The sequence below is a fragment of the Bombina bombina genome, chromosome 4 (genome assembly GCF_027579735.1).
Source record: "Bombina bombina isolate aBomBom1 chromosome 4, aBomBom1.pri, whole genome shotgun sequence".
Lineage (NCBI taxonomy): Eukaryota > Metazoa > Chordata > Amphibia > Anura > Bombinatoridae > Bombina > Bombina bombina.
In genome coordinates this window covers 737,988,248-738,013,573 of record NC_069502.1, presented here as the reverse complement: position 1 = coordinate 738,013,573, position 25,326 = coordinate 737,988,248, and the positions used below count along the sequence as shown (strand labels likewise).

Here is a 25,326-nt window from a genome sequence, read left to right as displayed (position 1 = left end):
TTTCCTAAAAGATTCAAAACTGCTTTCCTTTTTATTGGGGAGTGTATCCCCCCTATATTCCACGTTAATATTTTAACCATCTATCTTAAAGATGGGAATCATAAAGAAGGGGAGAGGAGGGGGAGGGGAAGAGGAGAGAGAGAGAGAGGGAAGAGGAAGAAGAGAGAAAAAAAACCCCTTAAATTAATTTATAAATAACACAATTAAACCCCTACTATACAGGGAGTGCAGAATTATTAGGCAAATGAGTATTTTGACCACATCATCCTCTTTATGCATGTTGTCTTACTCCAAGCTGTATAGGCTCAAAAGCCTACTACCAATTAAGCATATTAGGTGATGTGCATCTCTGTAATGAGAAGGGGTGTGGTCTAATGACATCAACACCCTATATCAGGTGTGCATAATTATTAGGCAACTTCCTTTCCTTTGGCAAAATGGGTCAAAAGAAGGACTTGACAGGCTCAGAAAAGTCAAAAATAGTGAGATATCTTGCAGAGGGATGCAGCACTCTTAAAATTGCAAAGCTTCTGAAGCGTGATCATCGAACAATCAAGCGTTTCATTCAAAATAGTCAACAGGGTCGCAAGAAGCGTGTGGAAAAACCAAGGCGCAAAATAACTGCCCATGAACTGAGAAAAGTCAAGCGTGCAGCTGCCAAGATGCCACTTGCCACCAGTTTGGCCATATTTCAGAGCTGCAACATCACTGGAGTGCCCAAAAGCACAAGGTGTGCAATACTCAGAGACATGGCCAAGGTAAGAAAGGCTGAAAGACGACCACCACTGAACAAGACACACAAGCTGAAACGTCAAGACTGGGCCAAGAAATATCTCAAGACTGATTTTTCTAAGGTTTTATGGACTGATGAAATGAGAGTGAGTCTTGATGGGCCAGATGGATGGGCCCATGGCTGGATTGGTAAAGGGCAGAGAGCTCCAGTCCGACTCAGACGCCAGCAAGGTGGAGGTGGAGTACTGGTTTGGGCTGGTATCATCAAAGATGAGCTTGTGGGGCCTTTTCGGGTTGAGGATGGAGGCAAGCTCAACTCCCAGTCCTACTGCCAGTTTCTGGAAGACACCTTCTTCAAGCAGTGGTACAGGAAGAAGTCTGCATCCTTCAAGAAAAACATGATTTTCATGCAGGACAATGCTCCATCACACGCGTCCAAGTACTCCACAGCGTGGCTGGCCAGAAAGGGTATAAAAGAAGAAAATCTAATGACATGGCCTCCTTGTTCACCTGATCTGAACCCCATTGAGAACCTGTGGTCCATCATCAAATGTGAGATTTACAAGGAGGGAAAACAGTACACCTCTCTGAACAGTGTCTGGGAGGCTGTGGTTGCTGCTGCACGCAATGTTGATGGTGAACAGATCAAAACACTGACAGAATCCATGGATGGCAGGCTTTTGAGTGCCCTTGCAAAGAAAGGTGGCTATATTGGTCACTGATTTGTTTTTGTTTTGTTTTTGAATGTCAGAAATGTATATTTGTGAATGTTGAGATGTTATATTGGTTTCACTGGTAAAAATAAATAATTGAAATGGGTATATATTTGTTTTTTGTTAAGTTGCCTAATAATTATGCACAGTAATAGTCACCTGCACACACAGATATCCCCCTAAAATAGCTATAACTAAAAACAAACTAAAAACTACTTCCAAAACTATTCAGCTTTGATTTTAATGAGTTTTTTGGGTTCATTGAGAACATGGTTGTTGTTCAATAATAAAATTAATCCTCAAAAATACAACTTGCCTAATAATTCTGCACTCCCTGTACATTCTAATATCTCTTTTCCAGAGAAATTTCCCCATGACAGGCCATAAAACCCTTATTGTTATAGTCATACAATATAGCAACTTCCTATACCTCAAATCCCTTAATCTATTGAACCCTTTGTTCTTCCCTAATGTGATACCCCCCAAAAAAAAAAAGAGAAGAACTCTTAAACTTGTACATAATGCTTCTTTTCCCAATAGAGCAACTTGTTTCATCATTTGTCTTAAATCTACCATAATATTAAATGTAACACTTTACTAACATCCAAAAAAGTGTATATTAACATCTTTAAACCTCTTGTGTTCAAAATCGTGCCTTACTTTACACATGCCTATAATTTCTTTCTATCTATACAAACATTAATTGTGTCTTATAAAAAGAACTCTCTTAAACTTGTACATAATGGTTCTCTTCCTAAAAAAAACAGCATTGTTTCACCATTTGTCTTAAATCTACAATAAAAAAACCCCAAAAAAAAACCCAAAAAAAAACCCCCCTTCTGTTCAAAAGAGAGGAGCCTCATAGAAAAAACTAAAAATCTCACAAAAAAAGAAAGAAAAAAAAGAAATAAATTACTTTACAAGCATCCAAAAAGTGTATGCTTGTAAAGTAATTTATTTCTTTTTTTTCTTTCTTTTTTTTTTTTTTTTTACTATGTAGCTTTTCAATCCGGGAAACAAAAAGAAAAAAGTGAAGAATAACAAGAAAAAATACTTAATAAGCAACATACTAGACATACACACACAACTACAAAAGCAGAAAAATGCAAGGTAGACTCTCATTAAACCATCCCCTTCTTTGATTCATTTTCTAAAAAAGAAAGAGCTGCTTCTGGAGAGGCAAAAAAGAGGAAGTCCGTGCCAGATTTTATCCTGAGTCTAGCTGGATACAGCAGGGAGAACAACCTCTTTTCAGCCACTAGGCGAGAACATATAGGCGAGAATTGTTTCCTTTTCAATGAAACTTCAGTGGAAAAGTCCTGGAAGAGCAAGATCTTTGCTCCTTGATGATATAGATTCTGTTGTTTCCTGTAGGCTCTCAGGATCTCACTTTTTCCCTGAAAGTTTAAAAACTTCGCTATCACTGGCCTTGGTCTCCTATCAGTTGTTGTTGACTGATCTCTCTCTCTCTTCCCATTCTGTGTACTCTTTCAATTGTAAAGATATTATCCCCTGAATTTAAACCCAGTAACTCAGGAATAGTCTGTTCCACAAACTTTTTTAGATCTTGGGGTCTCAAAGATTCGGGAATACCAAATAAGCGCAGATTGCTCCGCCTAGCCCTATTTTCCATCTCATCAATTTTGCTGGTCAGAGATATATTTTGTTACAGCAGAGCCTCCATCTGAAGTTGGAGGCTCTGCTGAAACAAAATATATATTTTTTTAGAGTTCCACGTCTAGTTTTTTCTATACTACTACTATAATTGTAAATGTCATAATCTATGTTTATATATACCTTTTACTGGAGCAGTGACTCCAGAATATTGTATTCTACTTTTTCTTTTCAATAAAGAAAGATGACAAAAAAGTACTATATAAAAAAAACACCCCCTTTAAAAGGGACAGTCAAGTCCAAAAAAAACTTTAATGAATCAGATAGAGCATGTAATGTTAAACAACTTTCCAATTTACTTTTATCACAAATTTTGCTTTGTTCTCTTGGTATTCTTAGTTGAAAGCTAAATCTAGGAGGTTAATATGCTTATTTCATATAGATAACACTGAGCTCATGCACGTGAATTTACCGAGGAGTGAGCACTGATTGGCTAAAATGCAAGTCTGTCAAAAGAACTGAAATAACGGGGCAGTCTGCAGAGGCTTAGATACAAGATAATCACAGAGGTAAAACGTGTATTATTATAACTGTGTTGGTTATGCAAAACTGGGGAATGGGTAATTAAGGGATTATCTATCTTTTAAAACAACAAAAATTCGGGTGTTGACTGTCCCTTTAAGCAAGCTCTTGAGGAAAGGGAAACCTATACCACCTCATAAAACTAACATGCAGAAAAAACTAAGCATGCTCTGTCAAGACAGAACAAACAGTGCACGCTAAAAACTCCCACCATTTAAATAGACTAAATGACGCCAAAAAGAAGACAGGCGTGCAACTAAACCCGATTAATGTAATTTAATGCATGGGAACGTGCCGACATTCGCTAACCCAATAAAGCTTTAAAAAACTAAGCAGCAATATCAATACTGAAAAAAGGTAGCACTATCCCAATAAACGTATATATATATATATATATATATATATATATATATATATACTGTATATCAGCGTTGAGAGCCTAACACTCAAAAACAAAAGCACGAAAAAAATGACGCGCGTAAAAAGCAAGGGGAATAATAAGAAACTGTCCCAGGGCCATATATATAAGAAACATATATAGATAACTTTTAAGCATTTAAAAGTGCCCATAAATAAAGCTATATGAATTTCGATATATAGAATACAAACATACTTACCCATAGAGATTCGTCCACTAATAAGCCAGTAGTAGACAGCCAAACCAGTACTGAAATAGAACAGGAGTAGTAATGGAGATAGGAGTTTAACGTAAATCTGTAAAGGGAGGCAGAAGACGAGTCCCTGCGACCAAATTTACAGAGGGTCTGTAAAGGATTTTCCATGAGGCAAAACCATTGTATCATAGACCAAACTCCAAAACATCCCTCTGATGAGCACTGTACTCTGAGGGGAACCGGGCCTCAATATAGACTGAAGACTCTCTTCTCTGAAGAACACTGCACATCTTCATTTTTGACCACCTCCAAAGGAGGCAAAGTAAAGACTGAGGTATGTGTGAGGTGGGAGTTTTTTTTTAGAGCTCTTGAGATTTGGGAACCTTTGCCACCTCCTAGCGGTAGAGAAGTAATTCCCAGGAGTAAAGGACTCTCTCCACCTGTATGAAATAAATTACACGCTCTAATGAATTAAAGTATGTAATTTTTTAACTGTAATTGCCCTTTGAACTTTCATTATTCAGATAGAGCATGCAGTTTTGAGAGAGTTCCAATTTACTTCCACTATCAAATTGTGTCTTTTTATATGCACACTTACTGAGTTGCTACCTTCTACTGAGCATGTGCAAGAGTTCCCAGTGTATATGAGTCTGTGAGTAGCTGGTGTCTGTCACATGGTACAAGGGACCATCAAATTGAAGTAAATTTTGAAATTTGTCAGTAAGTGCTATTGCATTGTCTTTTTATTATTCATTTGTTGATTATGCAATTCTAAAGTATTTAATGGTCCCTATCCACCAATAATCAGTGGGAGCTTTGCTAATCAGCCAGTGAGTCAAAGATCCCTAAGGACCAGCTATATACAGACATCCACTTCCTTTTAGCGTTACAATCAATTAAAAAAGTTTTATCATAGCCTTTTTCATGCAAAAATATTTAACGTTTAACAAGTGTTTTTTTCATGTACATGTTAAAACGTTTCCCTGTCCCTTTCATATATTTCACTTATATATTGGTTCATATTCAGTAAGCAGTAAATTATTGGTAGTGGAATAAAACTGCATTTATTGGGATACAAACTAAAGCTGAGAACTTTATATAGTCTACAATACAAATATGACTGGGATTTGTACTCCCATGTAAAGAATAAGTATGACATGCATGTGAATAAATAAAGCCAGATTACAAGTTGAGAGCAAAATATTGCTTCCGCAAAATCGATATTTGCCATCAACTTATTAATACCAGCGCACGCAAATGTGCGCTGATATTACAAGTGAGGTGAAATGCGAACGGCAGTTGGGGCACTTTTAACCCCTTGAGTGCTAACAACGGCTCTAGCCGTCGCTAGCACTCTCCCAACTTGAGGGAGATCTGGGGACTCCCACCCGCTCTTACCCCAGCGATCGGGCCTGCATAGTGACAGGCATCGCCGGGGCTTCACGTTTTGCGCAATGACGTTTACAATACGAAGTATAAGGAGGCATGCTGCTTAGACGCCTGTATCTCAGGCATCTAAGCAGCCATAGACCCCCAAGAAAGGTAATTGCCTAACCTTTCCAACGGTGTAAGTCTTGGGGATCTGGAAAAAAAAAATACAAAAGTTAAAAAAAAAAAACTTAACCAGAGGTCTGACCTGTGGTTAATTTTGTGAGCACTTATTGCTACTGCAAGCTTGCGGTAGCAATAGCCAGCCACTTGTAATGGCTAGTTTTTATTATGCGCCCGCAAATGGGCAAATTAGCGCTCCACTTGTAATCTATCTCTTAGTTTTGTGTATAGCTGGCCCGTGGATCAAAGCTACAATTCACATTCTCCTTCCATAAACAAAGAGAACTCCTCACAGCATTACAAGCATTTAAAAAACACTTTGTAGTTATAGTGAGATTAGAAAGCTTTCACTTACTCAGCTCCTCGGTAGCAGTATTTTCTTCTGAACTGAAAGACACTTTGAACAACTTTTTCTACTAACTTGAAAGGCTGTTCAATTTGCGGCTTTATTAAAGGGGTAAAATGCACAACACCAACATCCACCTAGAAGAAAATAAGAATTTATTTAGAGACCAGGAATTACAGAAATTTTAAGATACATACTAAGAAAAACAATTCAAGCAGAATATCTAATATTTCTATAAAGAATATGAGGGGGTGGTGGACAATACAATATATTGATAGAAAACATTTTAAAGAGACATGAAACCCAAAATCTTTATTTCATTATGCAGACAGATCATGCAATTTTAAACAACCTTCAAATTTACTTCCATTATCTAATGTGCTTTGTTCTCTTGGTATCCTTTATTGAAAGTATACCTAGGTAGGCTTAGGAGCAGCAATACACTATTTGGAGTTTGCTTCTGATTGGTGGCTGCACATATATGCTTTTTTTGTCATTGCCTGACCTGATGTGTTCAGCTATCTCACAGTAGAGCATTGCTGCTTCTTCAACAAAGAAAACCAAGGGAATGAAGCAAATTTGACAATAAAAGGACATTGGAAAGTGGTTTAAAATTGTATGCTCCATTTGAATCATGAAAGAAAAATGTTGGGTTTCATGTCCCTTTAATTAATTGGAAAGTACATATAGTGTAGACAGCACCAAAGAAAAGAAAAAAAAACTGTGATATAAGTAAATAAACAATATATTTTATTGTAACTAAACAATACAATAAAACCAGAGTATATATAGTACAGGGTGTGGTTATAACAGCGATTCTCAAATAAAAAAATAAATGTGCATATAAAACAGAAAGCATATTAAAACACATAAGACAGACAAAACACTGCTTGTCTAGCCAGGCCCACACTTCACTACGCGTTTCAGGGCTCCTTCCTCAGGTGCAGTGTGCACTTGGCCTAGGCAAGCAGGGTTTTGTCTCATGTTATTTTTAATATACTCTGTGCTTTATATCTTTTATAAGTACGTTTTTTTTTTTTAATTCAAGACACACTGTTATAACCACACCATGTACTAGATCAGTGGTTTTATTGTATTTTTAAGTTACAATAAAATGTATTGTTTATTTATATCACAGTTTTTCTGTTCCTTTCTTTAGTGCTGTCTACACTATATGTACTGTATATTTACTTATTGATAAGATAGCAGCCTAAAAGGAAATATTTTAATCGTTACTTATATTTAGTTTTTGCATATTGGGCGATCTCATAGCAAAGGTTTATTGTTAATTAATTATAAAGCCGTCAAGTTTTTTCCCTGTAAAATAATAAGATTTGCTTTTACAGCTATAAAACGTATGGCACAGAATTGCTTTAAAGGGGACAGTAAACTGTAAATTGTTTTTATATTAATGTATTTTTAATGACTTGGTATTTCAGCTGCAGAGTATAAAATGTATGAGAATTTGCATTTTCAGGTTTATTTGTGTATATGAAGTAGCTGGTTTTGTGCTTTTAAACCGCAGCCTATTACAATGGGTTGAGCTTCAGGTAATATCAGATCTCATTATGTTATCACTTTGTGTACACACACTTGCTTCCTTGTCTTACATCTGTTTGTAAACCAAAGCTCAACATTTGGAGAGAACAATGGAAAATTATAATTGTATTACTTAAAGTGAAAGTAAATTTGCTACCGTTTGAACACACTACTGCATTGTCTACATGTATACTAACAAAATCGCTATTTTTTTTCTAATAAAAGTATTGTTTTAGTCCTTTGTTTTATTACATTATCCTTGCAACGTTCTCCTTCTGACTCCTCCCATCTTCTGCTTCCGATAATTTTGAGTGTTTATGTATAGAGCGGTCCCACCCGCTCTATACGTATCAAAGATGCGCGTTCACAAGGACCCTTACTATTGTGCATGCGTGATTCAACGATTCTAACCGCAATGCGATTCTCATTCCAACCGGTCTCCAGAGCGCATGCGTCTATCTGCTTCGCAACATAGTAATGAATAACTGTGATTATTCAGTCTAAAATGTTCTGCACATGCGCAAATCGGCCACGCGCATTCAAACATAAAGTAAAGATAGTAGGTGTAACGCATGCGCAGATCCAACAATAGGGCGATGACATTGCTTCACGGCCGCCTAACGGCCAGAATTTTAATTGGCCAACAAAAAAACGTGATCAGGAAGTAATAAGCAGAGCAAAAAACGGGTTGTTTTTATCGACGGCAAAATTAGTACTTTATTTCAGGTAAAACTTGATTCGAACACAAGTAACAAAAGTTTAATGAATGAATGTCCTATTGATTTAGAAGCTAAAATGTAATTACGGTTAGCAACAGAGGAAAATTTACTTTCACTTTAACTACCCTTCACCCCCACTGGGAGTGTAATTTCTTCAGCTGGCTGTGTTTACTTAAGCTATTCAATAGCTGAAACTCCAGTATAAAAATTTTCGATATAGGTTGGGATACCACAAGCTAAATCAGCTATTTCAGATGCCAAAATAAGGGTAAAGGAACTACTTGTAAACAATTTAATACACTCCAGCAGGTAAAATGGATCATTAGGAACAATTTAAAGGGGGGAATTTGGGGGCTCAACCAGGGCCGGACTGGGAAATCAGACCGGCCCTGGAAATTTGTATAGACCAGCCCAGCCCAGGCCAGCCCAACCCCCCTCTGAGTCAACCCCGCCCCTTCAGCTTAGCCACGCCCCCTCAGAGATTAATGTCAGTCAGAAACATAGAACAGGCATTTAAATAGTTAATAGTATACAGGTAGAAAACATCCCCACCGCCGCAAAGTCTTTAGCCTACAACTGTGTATGTGTGTGTGTGTGTGTGTGTGTGTCTGTCTGTGTGTCTATGTGTCTATGTGTGTGTGTCTGTATATATTTAAGTGTCTGTGTGAGTGTGTGTCTATGTGTGACTGTGTGAGTATATATATATATATATATATATATATATATATATATATATGTGTGTGTGTGTGTGTGTGTGACATTATACATACAAAATATTGTTTTTTTTTGTTTCTCACAGATTTATACAGAACACAGTATTTCTGATGCAGATTTGATTTCTGGCTAAATCACAGAAGTCAGAATATTATTCATGGACAGTTATTTTATCCTCAACAGAACTCATCATCAGTAAATAATCTAAGTGGGCTTAGCAGGTTGATAAGGGGTCGAGTTGGCACAAAATGGGTGCGTAACTGGGCATTTAAAGGGCAGGGTGTTTTTTGAATTATGGGAACTCAGTGGGTGGGAATAAGCATAATTGCACCCAAATCATGACTAGGAACTTTGGTTGGTTTCTGGCTTTGGCAATGTGATGCCAATGTCTCCACCTAGACTAACCACAAAGTAGCTTATTAATGTCCCCAACAGGCTAGGTTATTCAATATCACCAGTATCCATTAGACTAATTTATCGTGATTGCTGTAACCCTATTAGGCACTTTATTAAGGATTATACCAATTGGATCCAACAATAATTAATATGGTTGATTGTGATAGTATATAGGCAATCTCTAATTAGTATTTGTATCTTATATCTAGTAAAACCACAATCGCTGTTGTTGGTAGGAATATATTAATAAAATGTGCACAATTCACAGTATCAGTTATTGCTTTCAGTAATGTTACTGGATTAATTATGGCATTATACTATGTTTGTTAATGATTGGCAGGCATTCAAATTACTGGTTGTTATACTATGTATCTGCTGTGTACATTTGCTAGGTATTACAATTTCTAACCTATTATTAGTTATATTGCCAAATAGGGTTTTAGGATTTTCGATCCCGGTACTAGGTGCCCTTTCTATATAATACAGGCTGTTGGTTTTCTTTGCAGCGTTTCCCCGAAGATGCTTTTCAAAGGTATTGTGTTTTAAAACTAAAGCGTATTCAAGCCAATCTGTATTAGACATAAGATCTCAAGTTAGACTGTTCAAAGTGCTATGGGTATTATAACTCCTGAGTTCAGTTATTATGTAAACTACAAATCATCATAACAGATTGCTTTTAAATCACTGTCAGCCAAAGTTACGGTTATGTTAATAAGACTTTACTTACATCAATTCCCAGCGTTAGTGTCTCCACTCACTGTCTGGACTCTGGCACGCCACTGTCCCTGACCCGCCGTCAGACTTAGTCTAGTCCCTGCTGCTAGTACTTCCGCATGTGACACCACATGGCCTGCTGCAGTGCTGCAAGTAAGTTTACTGTCGGCTCGCTGACGCGTCACGCATGCGCACGTGTGAGAATAAGTTAAACAGAAGACACAGATTCAGTCTACACTCCTCACTCAGTGACGTCACTCACGTAAGCCGCCAGCCCGCTCAACCTGACCTGACCTGACCCGGCCCGCCGCCTCATTGACACTGTGAGTGACAGACTGAGCCTGTGACTGTCTGTGAGTGACAATTTAACAGTTACAGACACAGACTCAGTCAGTCACTGTCTCTGAGTCACGTGAGCTCCCTCAATATTTGGCAATGAAGATTGTCAATTGAAGATTAGAAATAGATATAATATAATATGATGAATGAATGCGCATGGGCATGGCTAGTAACTACTTGCGGTAATTAGCGGTTGGTAACGGCTGGATTAATTACTATTATTTAGTAAGTAAGACTTAAGTGTAAGAATAGATCAGAAAAATAAATGACATGATGTCAGAGTCAGACAGTGTAAAGTTAACTATTCATTACCGGCAACCATATATTTGCAACGCATTATAGCAGCAGCAGCAGCCAGCCAGCCTGAGCAGCTGAGCTGAGCCCAGCCCAGCTGAGCTGCAGGCAGGCGGCCCACCGGGATTTTTCCCGGTATCCCGGCTGCCCAATCCGGCCCTGGGCTCAACTGTGCCTTTAAGCTCATTTACAGGTCATATACCAAAGCAGAACAAAGCACGTGTGAATGCAGATGTAAATGCATCTTTGATATAAGACATAAGTCAAACAAATCTAGTAAAGCATTATTATTTTGACTTGCTGAACAGTCATATTTTAGCAGAGACAATGGGTGTTGAAGGAATACTATTATTTTTTTTAATTACACTTAAGAAATTAATCAATGCATTGCAAAATCTCTGCATATAAAATAAATGACAAACCATATTAAAGCTGTAGCATGTAAGGCATGTGCATTGAAAAGCCACTTGAATGTTATCCTAATTTGCTTTACTGTGGCCAATTAGGGAAACGTATAAACAAGCAACTGCATATATCAACCAATCACTGTGCAACATGTAGGAGCGTCAAAGTTCTTTATTCAATTGAATGCACTCCGATTTACCAGAATAGCAGGCAAAATTAAAGGGATATGAAACTTTGCTCCTTTAGTAAAAACAAATATGTTGAATCAACATTAAAAGAAACATATTGTTATTCTGCAGTGTATTGATAGAGCTAAGAAATACTCCTCCTATTGAAAGTTTAGCCAGAGAAGAGAATCATGGGATTAAAAATGGAGGTACACGTTCCCGAAGGCTATATGTAGAGCCATCCGTGAATGGCTTTGCATAATTAGCAAAATGGAGGGCGTGCAATTTAAGAAAATGTGTAAGTGTTTTTTTGAATATTAAATTAAAAGAAAATAATAATAACATGCAATTCTGAAATATAAAGCTTAGATCTGTTCTTTTGAAAGATGCAATTGTATTGTGAAGGTTTATTGTCCCTTTAAGGTCGTTCTGATTCAAACGAAGTTCATCCACAGAGATCATCAGAGAATTGGCAATATTCATAGCCAATGAAGGAACTGTGCCCATAACACAATATAAAAGAAAGGGTGACTGGTGGTATCTTTTTAGTTTCTGGTTTCCCATATAACATATAAAGCAAAAATAATACAACTAAATACGCTTTAAAGGGACATTAAACACTTTGAGATGGTAATATAAAATGATAAATTGTATATAATAAAACAACTCTGCAATATACTTTAATTATTTATTTTGTCCTCTTTGCCTGTAATGCCATTCTGAAATTGTGAGCTGTTCCTGTTAGAAATGGAAGTGCAAAACACTGTTAAATCCAGCACAACCATTGGCTGCACACTCTAGTGACCTATTTATAACTGACCCTAATTGGCCACAGCAGAGAAGGTAACACAAGTTACAACATGGCAGCTCCCAGTGTTTTATAGACACTAAAACTTTACACTGATTTTGTCACTTTTTAAACAACTAATGAAACTTTTAAAAATACATCTACATGTTAGTCATGGACTTATCTTTTCTTTGAATGCATCATTCTATCTAGCATGTATTTAGTGTTTAATGTCCCTTTAATGTTGCTTAAAAAAACAACACCACCATAACACACTCTACCATGCAATCTTTTAAAAACAAAATAATTTAGATAGGTGTATCCAGGCCTGCCCTTTACCCTGGGTCAGACGCTTTAAGGGGCTTCTCATCAGAGGTTAGGGAATGAACAGGTGCTTTATAGTATAGTATACATTATAGTATAGTGTTTATAGTATCAGGAGGTGTATTTTATAGTCTATTTTTTATATAGGATACAATGAATGTTGGCACGAGGGTGGGCCATACAGCAAGAGGGGAATAAGGGGGCTGTGCCGAGGAGGAGCACTAAAAATGTGACTTGGCCAGGACCCCGCAAATACTAATAGTGGCCCTGGTTGTATTGTTATTTGTTTATGGTCCTGCATGCTAATATGTAGCATGTCTTGCTGATGTATGTGATGATTTTAAAGGGACAGTAAACACATTGTAAATACATTTCTGTTGTGTTGCTATAGAATAACATATCAGCTAAGTATTAACATGTTCAAAACAAATTAACATCTTGTTTGCTACAGCCCACCATTTGCTTTATTTGGAGGAGCCAATCTGGGTTTCAGTTTGCAGACAACAAGGCTATTTAGGTCATAATGTGTGATAACAATTGCAAAACAATGTCATTTATGTTGTTTATGCCAATTAAATAAAGATATGTAAAAGTTTAGCCTTGAAAAGCCAGCAGTGTGCATTTCAGATTCAGAAAAGTGGAAAATTCACAACTCACAGACCTAAATGACAAAAAAGGGGGCAAAATAAATATGAAAGCTTATTGAAATGTTGTTCCATTATTTATAACTAAACATTTATATAAACATCTTAGGTCATTTACTGTCTCTTTAAAATTATATCCTTAAACCTATTTTACGGTTTAGTCACACATTAGCATAATAAGGAACAAAGGGGACAGAGTATATAAATCAATTGTACTGATTAATATATAGATATTTTATACAATTTTTACACATAAACTTGCTGTACAAATGACAGCACGCCTTTAACACTCTGTTGCCAAAAGCGTCTGCACAAAAGTACAGATTAAATTAGTTTTATTAAGTGAATAGCAGCTTTTATTATAAGTTAATAAAATGCATCAGTAATGCATAAAGCTAAAATCCAACAACAAAAATGCAGACGAGAGAAAATCATTGCCTGATTAAATTATTATTATTTAATACTGAACTAAAGTAGAAGAAAAGCGTTGTGAAAACAATGCAAAGAAAAATAGGTTGATGAATGCTAAGAGTGTGGAAAAAACAAACACTATTGAAATCTAATAAGCAGATGGCATTTATAACAAAGCATTTGTATGAAAAAAAGACAAGGTTGCACTTGAAATTCTACCATGCAGCATGAGTCGCTATGACAACAAAAAGGCCGAAAAGCTTTTTTGTAATAAGACACTTCAATAAAATGATTAATTTCTAACAATTTATTTTGCACACATTGATTAAAAACATCATAAAAGGTTTATTATTAACACTTTTGTATTTATATAACTCCACAATATGTTTATTTAAGCTGTACACTGGAAAACTGAATAATGTATGGACTGTACACTGAAACACTGTACAATGTATGTACTGTACAATGGAAAACTGTACAATGGAACACTTTGTAAAATGTATGGACTATACAATGGAACACTTTGTAAAATGTATGGCCTATAGACTGGAACACTGTACAATGTATGGGCTGTAGACTAGAACACTGTATGATGTATGGACTGTAGACTAGAACACTATGATGTATGGACTGTAGACAGGAACACTGTATAATGTATGGAATGTAGACTAGAATACTGTATAATGTATGGACTATAGACTGGGACACTGTACAATGTATGGACTGTAGACTGAAACACTGTATGATGTATGGACTGTAGACTGGAACACGGTATAATATATGGACTGTAGACTGGAACACTGTACAATGTATGGACTGTAGACTAGAACACTGTACAATGTATGGACTGTAGACTAGAACACTGTATAATGTATGGACTGTAGACGGGAACACTGTATAATGTATGGACTATAGACTGTAAAACGGTATAATGTATGGACTGTACACTGGAACACTTTACAATGTATGAACTATACAATGAAACACTGTACAATGTATGGACTGTACAATGGAACACTATGTATAATGTATGGACTACAGACTGGAACACTGTATAATACATGGACTGTAGACTAGCACACTGTACAATGAATGGACTGTAGACTGGAACACTGTATGATGTATGAACTGTAGACTGGAACACTGTATAATAGACCTCGCAACTGTCGCTATTTGAAAGGTACAGTCCCGGATTCTGAGTGCTGTCCTGCTTTCCATTAAATACAACCATATGTCAAAAACAGACTGAAGAAAAGCTTGAGCTTTTAAAGGATTCCTTGGAACATTGGACAGAAAAGAAAAAAACATCCTCTAGGAGGCCTTGTTCTGAATCCTTTTCGATATCCCTGAGAAATAATATTCTGAACCCAGGGATCTGGAAAAGACTGAAACCAAACCGCCTGAAAGAGGCTTAATCTGCCCCCTAACAGAACTTCTGGATCGGGGGCCGCACCTTCATGCAGTTTTGGAAGTAGGGATAGATTTCTTACCCTGCTTTGACTTGCTCCAGTTAGCATTAGGTCTCCATACTGAACCAGAGGAACCTTGATTTTGAGCAGAGGAGTCAGTTTTTTGTTCCTTATTCTGATGAAAGAAACAGAAACAGTTAGAAGCTTTGGTTTTCCCTCTAGACTTTCTGTCTTGAGGAAGAAAAGCCCCTTTGCCTTCAGTAACAGTGAAAATAATAGAATCTAAATCAGAAACAAATAAATTATTTCCCTGAAAGGAAAGAGACAATAATCTAGATTTAGACACCATATCAGCAGACCAGGATTTAAGCCATAAGGTTCTCCTGTCAAGAACTGCTAAAGCCGTGCTTTTGACATTAATCTTCATAATATAAAAAAAAGCATCACAAATAAAAGAATTGAACCAACAGAGTAATCAGAAAGCTGCTCTGAAAGACTAGACAACCAATAAGTAGAAGCAGCAGCCACATCAGCAATAGAAATAGCTGGTCTGAGAATATAACCTGCATGTAAAAAAAAGGCCCTTCTATGAAAAGATTCTAACTTTCTGTCAAAAAGGTCCTTAAAAGAAGTACTGTCTTCCAAAGGAATAGTAGTACATTTAGCCAGAGTGGAAATTGCCCAATTTACATTGGGAGCGGTCTCCCATAAATCTAGATAAGCAGCACATAAAGGATATACCTTTTTAAACCTTGCAGAAGGAGTAAAATAAATACCTGACTTAGATCATTCCCTAGTGATCATGTCAGACACAGCATCAGGTATAGGAAAAACCTCAGGGAGATTAAGAACAGTCTTAAAAACTGAATTTAAATGATTACAAGGCGTATCATCAGAAACTTTAGGATCTTTAACCCCTAAAGTAACTAAGACCTCTTTTAAAAGAGAACAAATACGTTCAACTTTAAACAAAAAAGAGGAAATAATAGATTCAACATCAGATAAGAAATCCTCAATACCAGAGGAAACTTCACCATCTGAAGAAAAAACTGTATCCCTGGTCTCAGGGCACATAGCAATTATAGAAGTTAAAATCTTAACTGACCTTTTACGCTTGTCTGAAGGCGAGAGAACGGCCAACGCCTTTATAAAACAAATTCATGGCAGGAGGCACTACCTCAGCATTATCCTGTAATGAACAAAGAGTAGGTGCATAAGTACCCAGAGAAACAGCATTAGATTGGTTTGATTGCATTAGCAAAGCCACATAAATGAGCTGGAGAAGGCACTTCATCTTTCTTACAATAAGCACTCCTAATAATGGTAGAAAGGTGTTCAGGGGACTCAGTTTATTGGGTAGATTTAGGGACAAAATTCTGCTGCTCCATTATAATGCAATAAACACTACTTAAGTCCTAAAAAAGCTCTTGAGGAATGGAAACTATTTACCCCCTCCTAAGCAGCTTTAACAGGCGAACTGAAAAACAGAACAAGAGAAAAAAAAACATTACATCTAAGCATGTGCCAAACAACTCATAACTAAGAAGGATATTATGTGCCCCAAAAACCTGAAGAGCAGTAACCGAATGAACGTAAGCCAATCTGAAGTGTGTAAACTAACATGCAGGTAAACCATAGGAAGACTAAAGGGATGTGTGCTAACCCGACAGGTGAAAACCGACACACACACAAAAAAAAAATTGTACACTAAAGTCAAGTGCACTAGCCCGATAAGGGTAAACCTGACGTGCGCAACCCTGACGCGTGAAAATCAGAGGCTGACGCACGAAAAACTAAGTGCGACAAAAAGCTGATGCATGTAAAACAGCAAAAACAATAGTGAAAAGGCTCTATCTTAGGGCCATTTATATTAACAATATATATGAGTAAACTTTAAAAAAGTGCCCATAACATAGCTATCAACTAGCAATCAAGTAGCAGACAGCCAAACCAGTACTGAAACATATCAGTAGAGGTATTAGAATAGGAGTATATTCTAGATTCATAAAGGGAGGCAGACTACAAGTCCCTGTGACCGATAATAGAGGGTTTATGAAAATTTTTCCCATGAGGTGAAACAAAGAATAAAAAACTATAGCCCAAATACATCCCTCTGACAACGACTGTACTCTGAGGGGAAACCGGGCCTCAATCTAGACTGAAAAACCCTCTCTCTGAAGAATGAAGATGTGCATGTGACCACCATCAGACAGAGCAGGAACGAGCTACATTGAGTGTAGAGGCGCGGTCGGGCCGGGCTGTGACTAGACAGCTGCCCAGATGCGCTCAGAGGGAAAACCAGACCCGCTCAGTAGAGCACAGAGAGCGGGTCTGAAAAACCCTCTTTTTTAGTAAAGATTCACAGGCAATATTATGTTATATAAAGCTAGCACTAATATAATGTTATATAATTCTGCATTATGTGCAGAATTCTATAACATTATTTTCTAGGTTTACTGGCCCTTAAAGGAACTAACTTACTTTATGATTGAATATTATTACAAAATGATACTAAGTAACAAATGAGATATTGTGCACATTTTTAAACAGCTAAAATAACCTGTCAGGTTCACTGTGATGACTTATCTATATCATGGGGTAAAATAAATTCTGAGAAACATCTACAGTGGATAAATATCTACAAAATTAAAACAAAACAAAAACAAAACAAAAAAACAGTGAAAAGATTTGCAGTGCACAGCTTTATTTCCCACCTTATCAGAATTCCTTTCCTCCTCTGCTAATTCCAGCATCGAAAAGGGCAACACAATGAAACAGCAATAATTAAATGGGAAAACTGGCGCTGGTCTATACTAATATTCTGCCCTATGCATGTTGTCACTTAGTTAAAGGGACTCTCAAATCAAAATAAACTTTATTATTCAGACAGAGCAGCAGTTTTAAGACACTTTCCAATTTACTTCCATTATGAAATTTGGCACAGTCTTTTTATATGCACACTTTCTGGGGAACAAGATCCAACTGAGCATGTGCACAAGCTCACAGGGAATATGTATACTAGTCTGTGATTGGCTGGTGTCTGTCACATGATACAGGGGGACGGAAAATGGGAGAAAAAAATTAATTTGTCAGAAAAAAAAATAATCTACTGCTTATTTGAAATTCAGAGTAGGTGTTAAATCATTGCCTTTTTTATGCAATTCTACGACATTGAGTGGTTAAGGAAACATGAAACACAAACTTTTCTTTCATCATTCACATAGAACATACATCTTTAAACAACTGTACAATTTACTTATTTACTTACTTATTATCAATGTTGCTTCATTCTCTTGGTATCCTTTCTTGAAGGAGCAGCAATGCACTCTGGGAGCTAGTTGAACACATCAGTAAACCAATCACAAGAAAGAATAAAAAACAGAGGCGCCACCATGGCCTAATATCGCCAGTACAGGTAAAATGAGCAGCAATATGAGAATGTGAATACTCACAAACATAAAGCACCCCACTGGTGCTAGTAGAGCAGACTGACACTTCTCAGTGGTTCAGCACACTGTATCCAAAGCGCAGAGACAGTCAGGAATCCTCTGACACTCCAATGTATATGTGCCTATGGATAATTCCATACTACAGGATAGCCATCCTTTGACAGAGTGCAGCCTCAAACATCCGGGAATTGTCATTACCCTGGACTCATAGACTTTCACATTACCATTATTTGGTTTTGAATTGGTTTTAATATTTTTTCCAATCTATGTTTATATTCTAGCAATATATATATATATTCTCATATATATACATATAGTTTTTTACTATTATCATTTTCAGCATTGTGGTTACTTACTTATGTCCACATTTTAGATTTTTTAGGGTTTTATTTATAGTTTTATAATTGTTGCTATTATCATATTTCTAGATTTAGGCCTGTTTTATTCTGTCGAGACATTACAAGCACTTCCATATCACCTATTATATTGGAACTGAGGAAGCGCCCCCTAAGGGCGTGGTGTGTCCACTGAGTACACACCACTCTCTCCATACATACTAGAAAACCAATCACAAGAGGCATATATGTGCAGAAACCAATCAGTAGCTAGCTGCCAGCTCTTAAGCCTAAGTATGCTTTTCAACAATGGATGGCAAGAAATCTAAGCAAATTAGATAATAGAAGTAAATTGTATGCTATGTCTGAATCACAAAAGAAAAACATTGGGTTTCCTTTTCCTTGTCATACAAGTGCAAAAAAAACAACATAGGGAGGTGAGGCACAGCTGGATTTTCCATTGTGTCCATAGATAACAGGCTGAAGATGAAACTTAACAGCCTGATGCTGGACCTGATTCAACAAAAAGAATAAAGTCTAGGAGTGTTTAACTCACACAGCTGCACCGCATATAACCCTAGAACATAGTGTGCAGTTTCATTGTGATCTTCTCTAAAACAATTGGAATCAGAGCAGCATTTTGTTAGCAGTCGTCAAAGCCTATAAGAGAGGGGTAAGTGGAAAAGTCTTATATAACGGAAATTTACACTAAATACCAGAGTTTAACTAACACGGTCTCCTAATGTTAAAAGGATTCTTTTATCTGTTTTGAAGTGTGGTATAAGGCTTCAGCATAGAGCCAACAAATACAATTACACATTTAATAAAAAGCTTTCATTTTTTATTTATTTTTTAAATACAAAGAATTTTAATGACACTGATCTGTGTAGAATAAAGAAGCAGTGATATCCCTGCATGGACTAAATCATGTTTATAGCATATGCAGCTTCTTGAGTCTGAAAACATTAATACCAGGGGTGCGAGAAAGGAGATACTATAAAGGGACACTGTACCCAAAATTTTTCTTTCGTGATTCATATAGAGCATGAAATTTTAAGCAACTTTCTAATTTACTCCTATTATCAAATTGTCTTCATTCTCTTGGTATCTTTATTTGTAATGCAAGAATGTAAGTTTAGATGCCGGCCCATTTTTGGTGAACAACCTGGGTTGTCCTTGCTGATTGGTGGATAAATTCATCCACCAATAAAAAAGTGCTGTCCAGAGTACTGAAACCAAAAAAAAGCTTAGATGCCTTCTTTTTCAAATAATGTTATCAAGAGAACGAAGAAAATTGATAATAGGAGTAAATTAGAAAGTTGCTTAAAATTGCATGCTCTATCTGAATCACAAAAGAAAAAATTTGGGTTCAGTGTCTCTTTAATCCATTAACATTCTGTATAAAGACGTAAAAAAAAAAAAAAAAAAAAAATTATATATATAATAGTAGACAAAGTGCACTCCAAACCTCTGCAATCTGGCCTTGGGTGCAGCAAAAACAATATCCAATCCAGCAGAAGAAAGTGCACTCCAAAGGACTTGTACAATAATCCACCTTTATTATGTGAACGTTTTCGAGCTTAACAAGCTCGTCCTTGATATTTTGTCTGTCTGAGGACGAGCTTGTTAAGCTCGAAAACGTTCACATAATAAAGGTGGATTATTGTACAAGTCCTTTGGAGTGCACTTTCTTCTGCAGGATTATATATATATAATGTATTGCTACAAATATGCAGCTTGCACAAATGATTGTAATTTCATTTTAGCTGTTGAATCCGAATCCATATGAAAAGATACATGTAAAAAATGAATGGCGCTAAAGAAAGAAGCAGAAGCAGCAGATTGCAACTTATGTTGCTTACTTGGTTTGTGATACCCACTGTGTACAGTACTTTCAAAATCTAAGCTATTATGTAACTTATTATATACGACTTATTATATACGCCTTATTATATACGCCTTATTATATACGCCTTATTAATGCCGTTGAAATCTTGTGTTCTTCAATAATGTAAAACAAATATTAAAAAATTAGTAACACATTTAAAGGGATATGAAACCCACATTTTTTTCTTTCATGATTCAGATAGAGCATGCAATTTTAAGCAACTTTCTAATTTACTCCTATTATCAATTTTTCTTAGTCCTCTTGGTATCTTTATTTGAAAAAGCAGGAATGTAAGCTTAGGAGCCAGCCCATTTTTGGTTCAGCACCTGGGTAGCGCTTGCTGATTGGTGGATACATTTAGCTGGAAACATAAAAGTCAAAATGATCCTTTGTTGAAAGCCTATGGAGCAGCAATGCACAGCTAGGAGCTGGCTGGTGATTAGTGGCTACACACATATGTTTTGCCACTGGTGCATCAAATGTTTTCAGCTCGATCTCAGTAATGCATTGCTGCTCTGGAACTCACTAACTGTGTGTTTAAAGGAATAGTAAAGTCAAATTCAGATACAGCAACAATCACAGAGCTATGCTATAGTAAGAGACTGAATCATGAAAATACAAAATGTATAAAATGTAATCTTTAAAACAAAGATATTAAAAACACAGTAGTACAGCCTAACATACATATATATGAATCTAAAACCATAAATTACATATTATGTACAAACGATACAGAGTGTAACACTACTGTTACACAGTGTGCAAAGTGCAGTGTGGTAGAAGTATACCAAGATCATGGATATCATTCTGCGGGGCGACCTAAAACAGGGCAAATAAGGAGTGTCCTGAGTAGGTGGTGTTTCAAAGTACCTTAGTGAAAAAAATATTTCACGCTGAGCAGATCCAGGAGTTGTTAGTGCTGAGGGAATAGCGGAATGTAGTACCACTCACAACGACGGACTTAGACTAATCTTTTAGTCTCTTGGCCTGGTGTAAGGCTAATCGTTAGCAGATCAGTGGTGGTCTTCTAACTTTGTCAAGCTGAAGAGACTCCTCCTCCTTATTTGATCGCCAGTCTGTTGTTTGTATTCAGGAAACAGTGTAGCAAAAATGGCTGCTCACAAGCAAAGTAGGGAGATACTAAGTAAACGCCACAATGAAGTATGTGTATTAAGCCAGATCAAACGTGTAACACAAAATGATCTGCCAACACCCGTCCTGTTTACCGTATCTGTTTGAAGAATGTGTTCCTTTACAGGCAATTGGAGCACCTTAAGATGAACTCTGGCAAAGGGAACTGCATCTGATGCAGCCACCATGAGACCCACAACTTCCATGCACCGAGCTACAGAAGGGAGAGGATTCAACTGTAGAAGGGCACAGGACTGTTGCAACTTGAGCCTGCGCTGATCTGTCAAAGATAAAGACATAGTCACAGAATCTATTATAAATCCCTGAAAATACACGAGTCTGAGGGGTTAAAGGACTCTTTGGAAGATTTATTTTTTTCCAACCATGACTCTGAAGCAACTGAAGAACCATCAAGTGAGATACAGCCTGATGAAGAGGGAGCCTGAGCCAGAATATCATACAAGTAAGGAACTACATAAATTCCTTGAGGTCGACCTAGAGACAACAGAGCTCCCAGAACTTTTGTAAATAGTCAGATCTGTAGACAGACCAAAAGAGAGGGCTACAAATTGATAATGCTTGTCTAGGAAAGCAAATCTATGAAACTTGACATGCTCCCTGTTAATAGGGATATGCAAATCTTTTAAGTCTATGGTAGACATAAACCGACCCTCCTGCACTGAGTCAACTCCATCTTGAAAGTAGGATATTTTAGGAATTTGCTCAATATTTTGAGATGTAAAAATAGCCGAAAAGTACCTCCTTTGTTTGGCACTATAATTTAATTCTGAAGTTGGAACTGGAGAAATTACTCCCATTAGTTCAAAATCTCTCACACAAGCCAAAACATCTTGGGCCTTTAAAGGATCTCAAGGCACTTGAGACAGGAAGAATCTTCCCAGAGGAGACCTTCAATCAAATGTATTTAGTACGCCTGGGAAATAATTTAAAATCTAGGGTTCTTGACCAGATCTCTCCCAAACCTGAAAGACTGGTCTGGTATGGGGGCCGCAGTTTAATGCTGTCTCGGGAGCTGGGGTAGACTTCTAGACTGTTTGTTTTCGACCAAGAAGAGTTAGACTTCCAGGAGGATTTAGAGTTGCCAGAAATCTGAGAAATAAGGCATCTGAGACTTAAATTGTCGAAAAATGTGAAAACCATCTGGAGATATAAGTTTACTCTCGGATTACTCATCTTGGGGCAGACAAGCTGTGACTGTAGGAATAATAGCATCTACTCCATGAAAAAGGCAGAGAAAGTAGTCTGCACTTAGAAACCATATAAGCAGACCAAGACTTAAGCCACAGCTAATGCAGCATTCTTAGCATTGATGCAAATTATTTCCACTGCTGCATCACAAATAAAGGAAATTGCTGTCCTCAGGAGATTAATACGATCCCGAATCTCATCCAGAGAGGATACCCCAGAAACAAGTTCTGAGAGGTTGTCACACCACAACAGCAGTAGCAGCAGAGACACAAGCTAAACTGACTGCAGGTCTAAACATAAATGGCCAGATTAGGAGTGTATCAGTATTTATCGATCACACTCGCGCGCTTATTCTGCTAGAAGTAAGAATTCTTTTTTTTTTGCACGTTCGGGGCGCATTGGGTAGTGCTTGTATGTTTTAGCCAATTAGTGCTGCCTCTTAAATAACTACAAGGGAGTGAGCACAATGTTATCTATATGGCACACATGAACTAGCACTGTTAAAATGCCCTGAGATAAAAGGCGGTTTTAACTGTTTAGAAATCAGTTTGAGTCTACCTAGGTTTAGCTTTCAGCAAAGAATACCAACTTAAACTTGTATCACTTGCAACAATGCACTTAAAAAAATACTATTCTTAAAATACCACTGTATTCTATTTCTCTGTACTTTAAAAACCTTTACAGATGATTAAGCTTTGCCTCAAGGATGATAGATGGGAACAGAGCAACACCCACTCATATACTTTATATGACTCCCACTGCACCCAATCTAAGTACCATGAAATCTGATCTAAAAGAATATGCCATAAACAAGAAAAGCTGGATGATTGTTTCTGCAATACCTTATGGGGGAAAAACTGGAAAGAAAAATATTTCCAGTCACTCTTTTTATTCTTTAAAAAACAAAAAAAAAATACATGAATGTGCATTAAAGGGACATGAAATTCTTTATTTTATGGATTCAGGTAAAGCATACAATTCTTAGAAAGTTTCCAATGTACTTACAGTATATTATCAAATTGTAATAGTTCTCACAGCATTCTTTGTTGAAGAGCACACCTAGGTAGATAGCATGGCATGTGTCTGAGACACTATAGGCCAGCAGTTTGGGAAAACACTAGTGTTTAGGCAGATATATAAAATTGTTAAAAGCATTCTTGCTTGTCACATAGTGCTCCAGATACGTGCACACTCATAAGCCTACATAACTGCTTTTAACCCCTGAGGACAAAGGTTGTTTTTTTTTTTTTGGGGGGGGGGGGGGGTTTCTTTCAGTTTCCGTTCTTAATTGGCTTCACCATAAATATCCGCTTTCTTGTTAAAGTGAAAGTCAATTCTAGCATTTGTGAAATGCTGGGATTGACTATTGAAACAAATAAAGGGGACTTTTATTCATGAAGTATAACATACTTCATGTAGAAAGCTCCTTTATTTGTTTCAAGTGTTCGCTGTTCTGAGCTGCTAAGGAGCCCATGGCAGAATGCTGTTTTGCTAAGAGGTGATGTTTCCACCTCTTAGAAAATAGCGTGCGGGAAATCCGGCTCCCTAGGGTGCCAAGCAGTATTTACTGCACGGCTATTGGCTAAGAGGTGAAAACGTCACCTCTCTAGCAAAACAGCGTTCTGCCGTGGGCTGCCTGAGCAGCTCAGAATGGCGAACGTTTGAAACAAATAAAGGAGCTTTCAGCATGAAGTATGTTATACTTCATGAATGAAAGACCCCTTTATTTGTTTCAATGGTAAATCCTAGCGTTTCACAAACGCTGGGATTGACTTTCACTTTAAATACACCCATACATATAATATCATGTTTTTTAACATTGCTTTCTTGTGATATCCTATACTGATACATAAAATAATAATATGTAAGTCCACTGAATTTACTGGTCCTTTAAGCATTCCACTTTCCTGGTTTGAAATGCTTTTAGTAAGGACCCAATAGTGTCACAAAAACACATACTATAATATGGCTGGAAAGCAACTAATTAATACATTGTCCTACGAATTATCATTAAAACAATGTTCCTTTTAGAAACAATCTATGTAAATATTACAAGCATGATTTCAAAAAATTCACTGCACAGCCATTCTTATTTAATGGCTTCCATTTAAAAATAGCACTAAAACCATAGCGGAAAAATAACAAAAAAACATTATCATTTATGTTAATATCAAAGGGATAGTAAACCCCTAAATTTTATTTTATGATTCAGATAGAACATAACATTTTAAACAACTTTCCAATTTAATTCTATTATCACATTTTCTTCATTCTCTTGTTATCCATTGCTGAAGGGACAG

The 25,326-nt window shown here is 36.9% G+C and overlaps 1 protein-coding gene across 2 annotated transcripts in view; it reads right to left on the bottom strand.

Moving 5' to 3' along the window:
* The window catches only part of TFB1M (transcription factor B1, mitochondrial), a 207,489-nt gene that overhangs the window by 35,466 nt on the left and 146,697 nt on the right, over window positions 1–25,326 (bottom strand). For both annotated transcript variants that reach the window (XM_053710970.1, XM_053710971.1), the window contains exon 7: window positions 6,162–6,289. In XM_053710970.1, coding sequence (XP_053566945.1) covers window positions 6,162–6,289 — 128 coding nt within the window. The remainder of the gene's footprint in view (window positions 1–6,161; window positions 6,290–25,326) is intronic.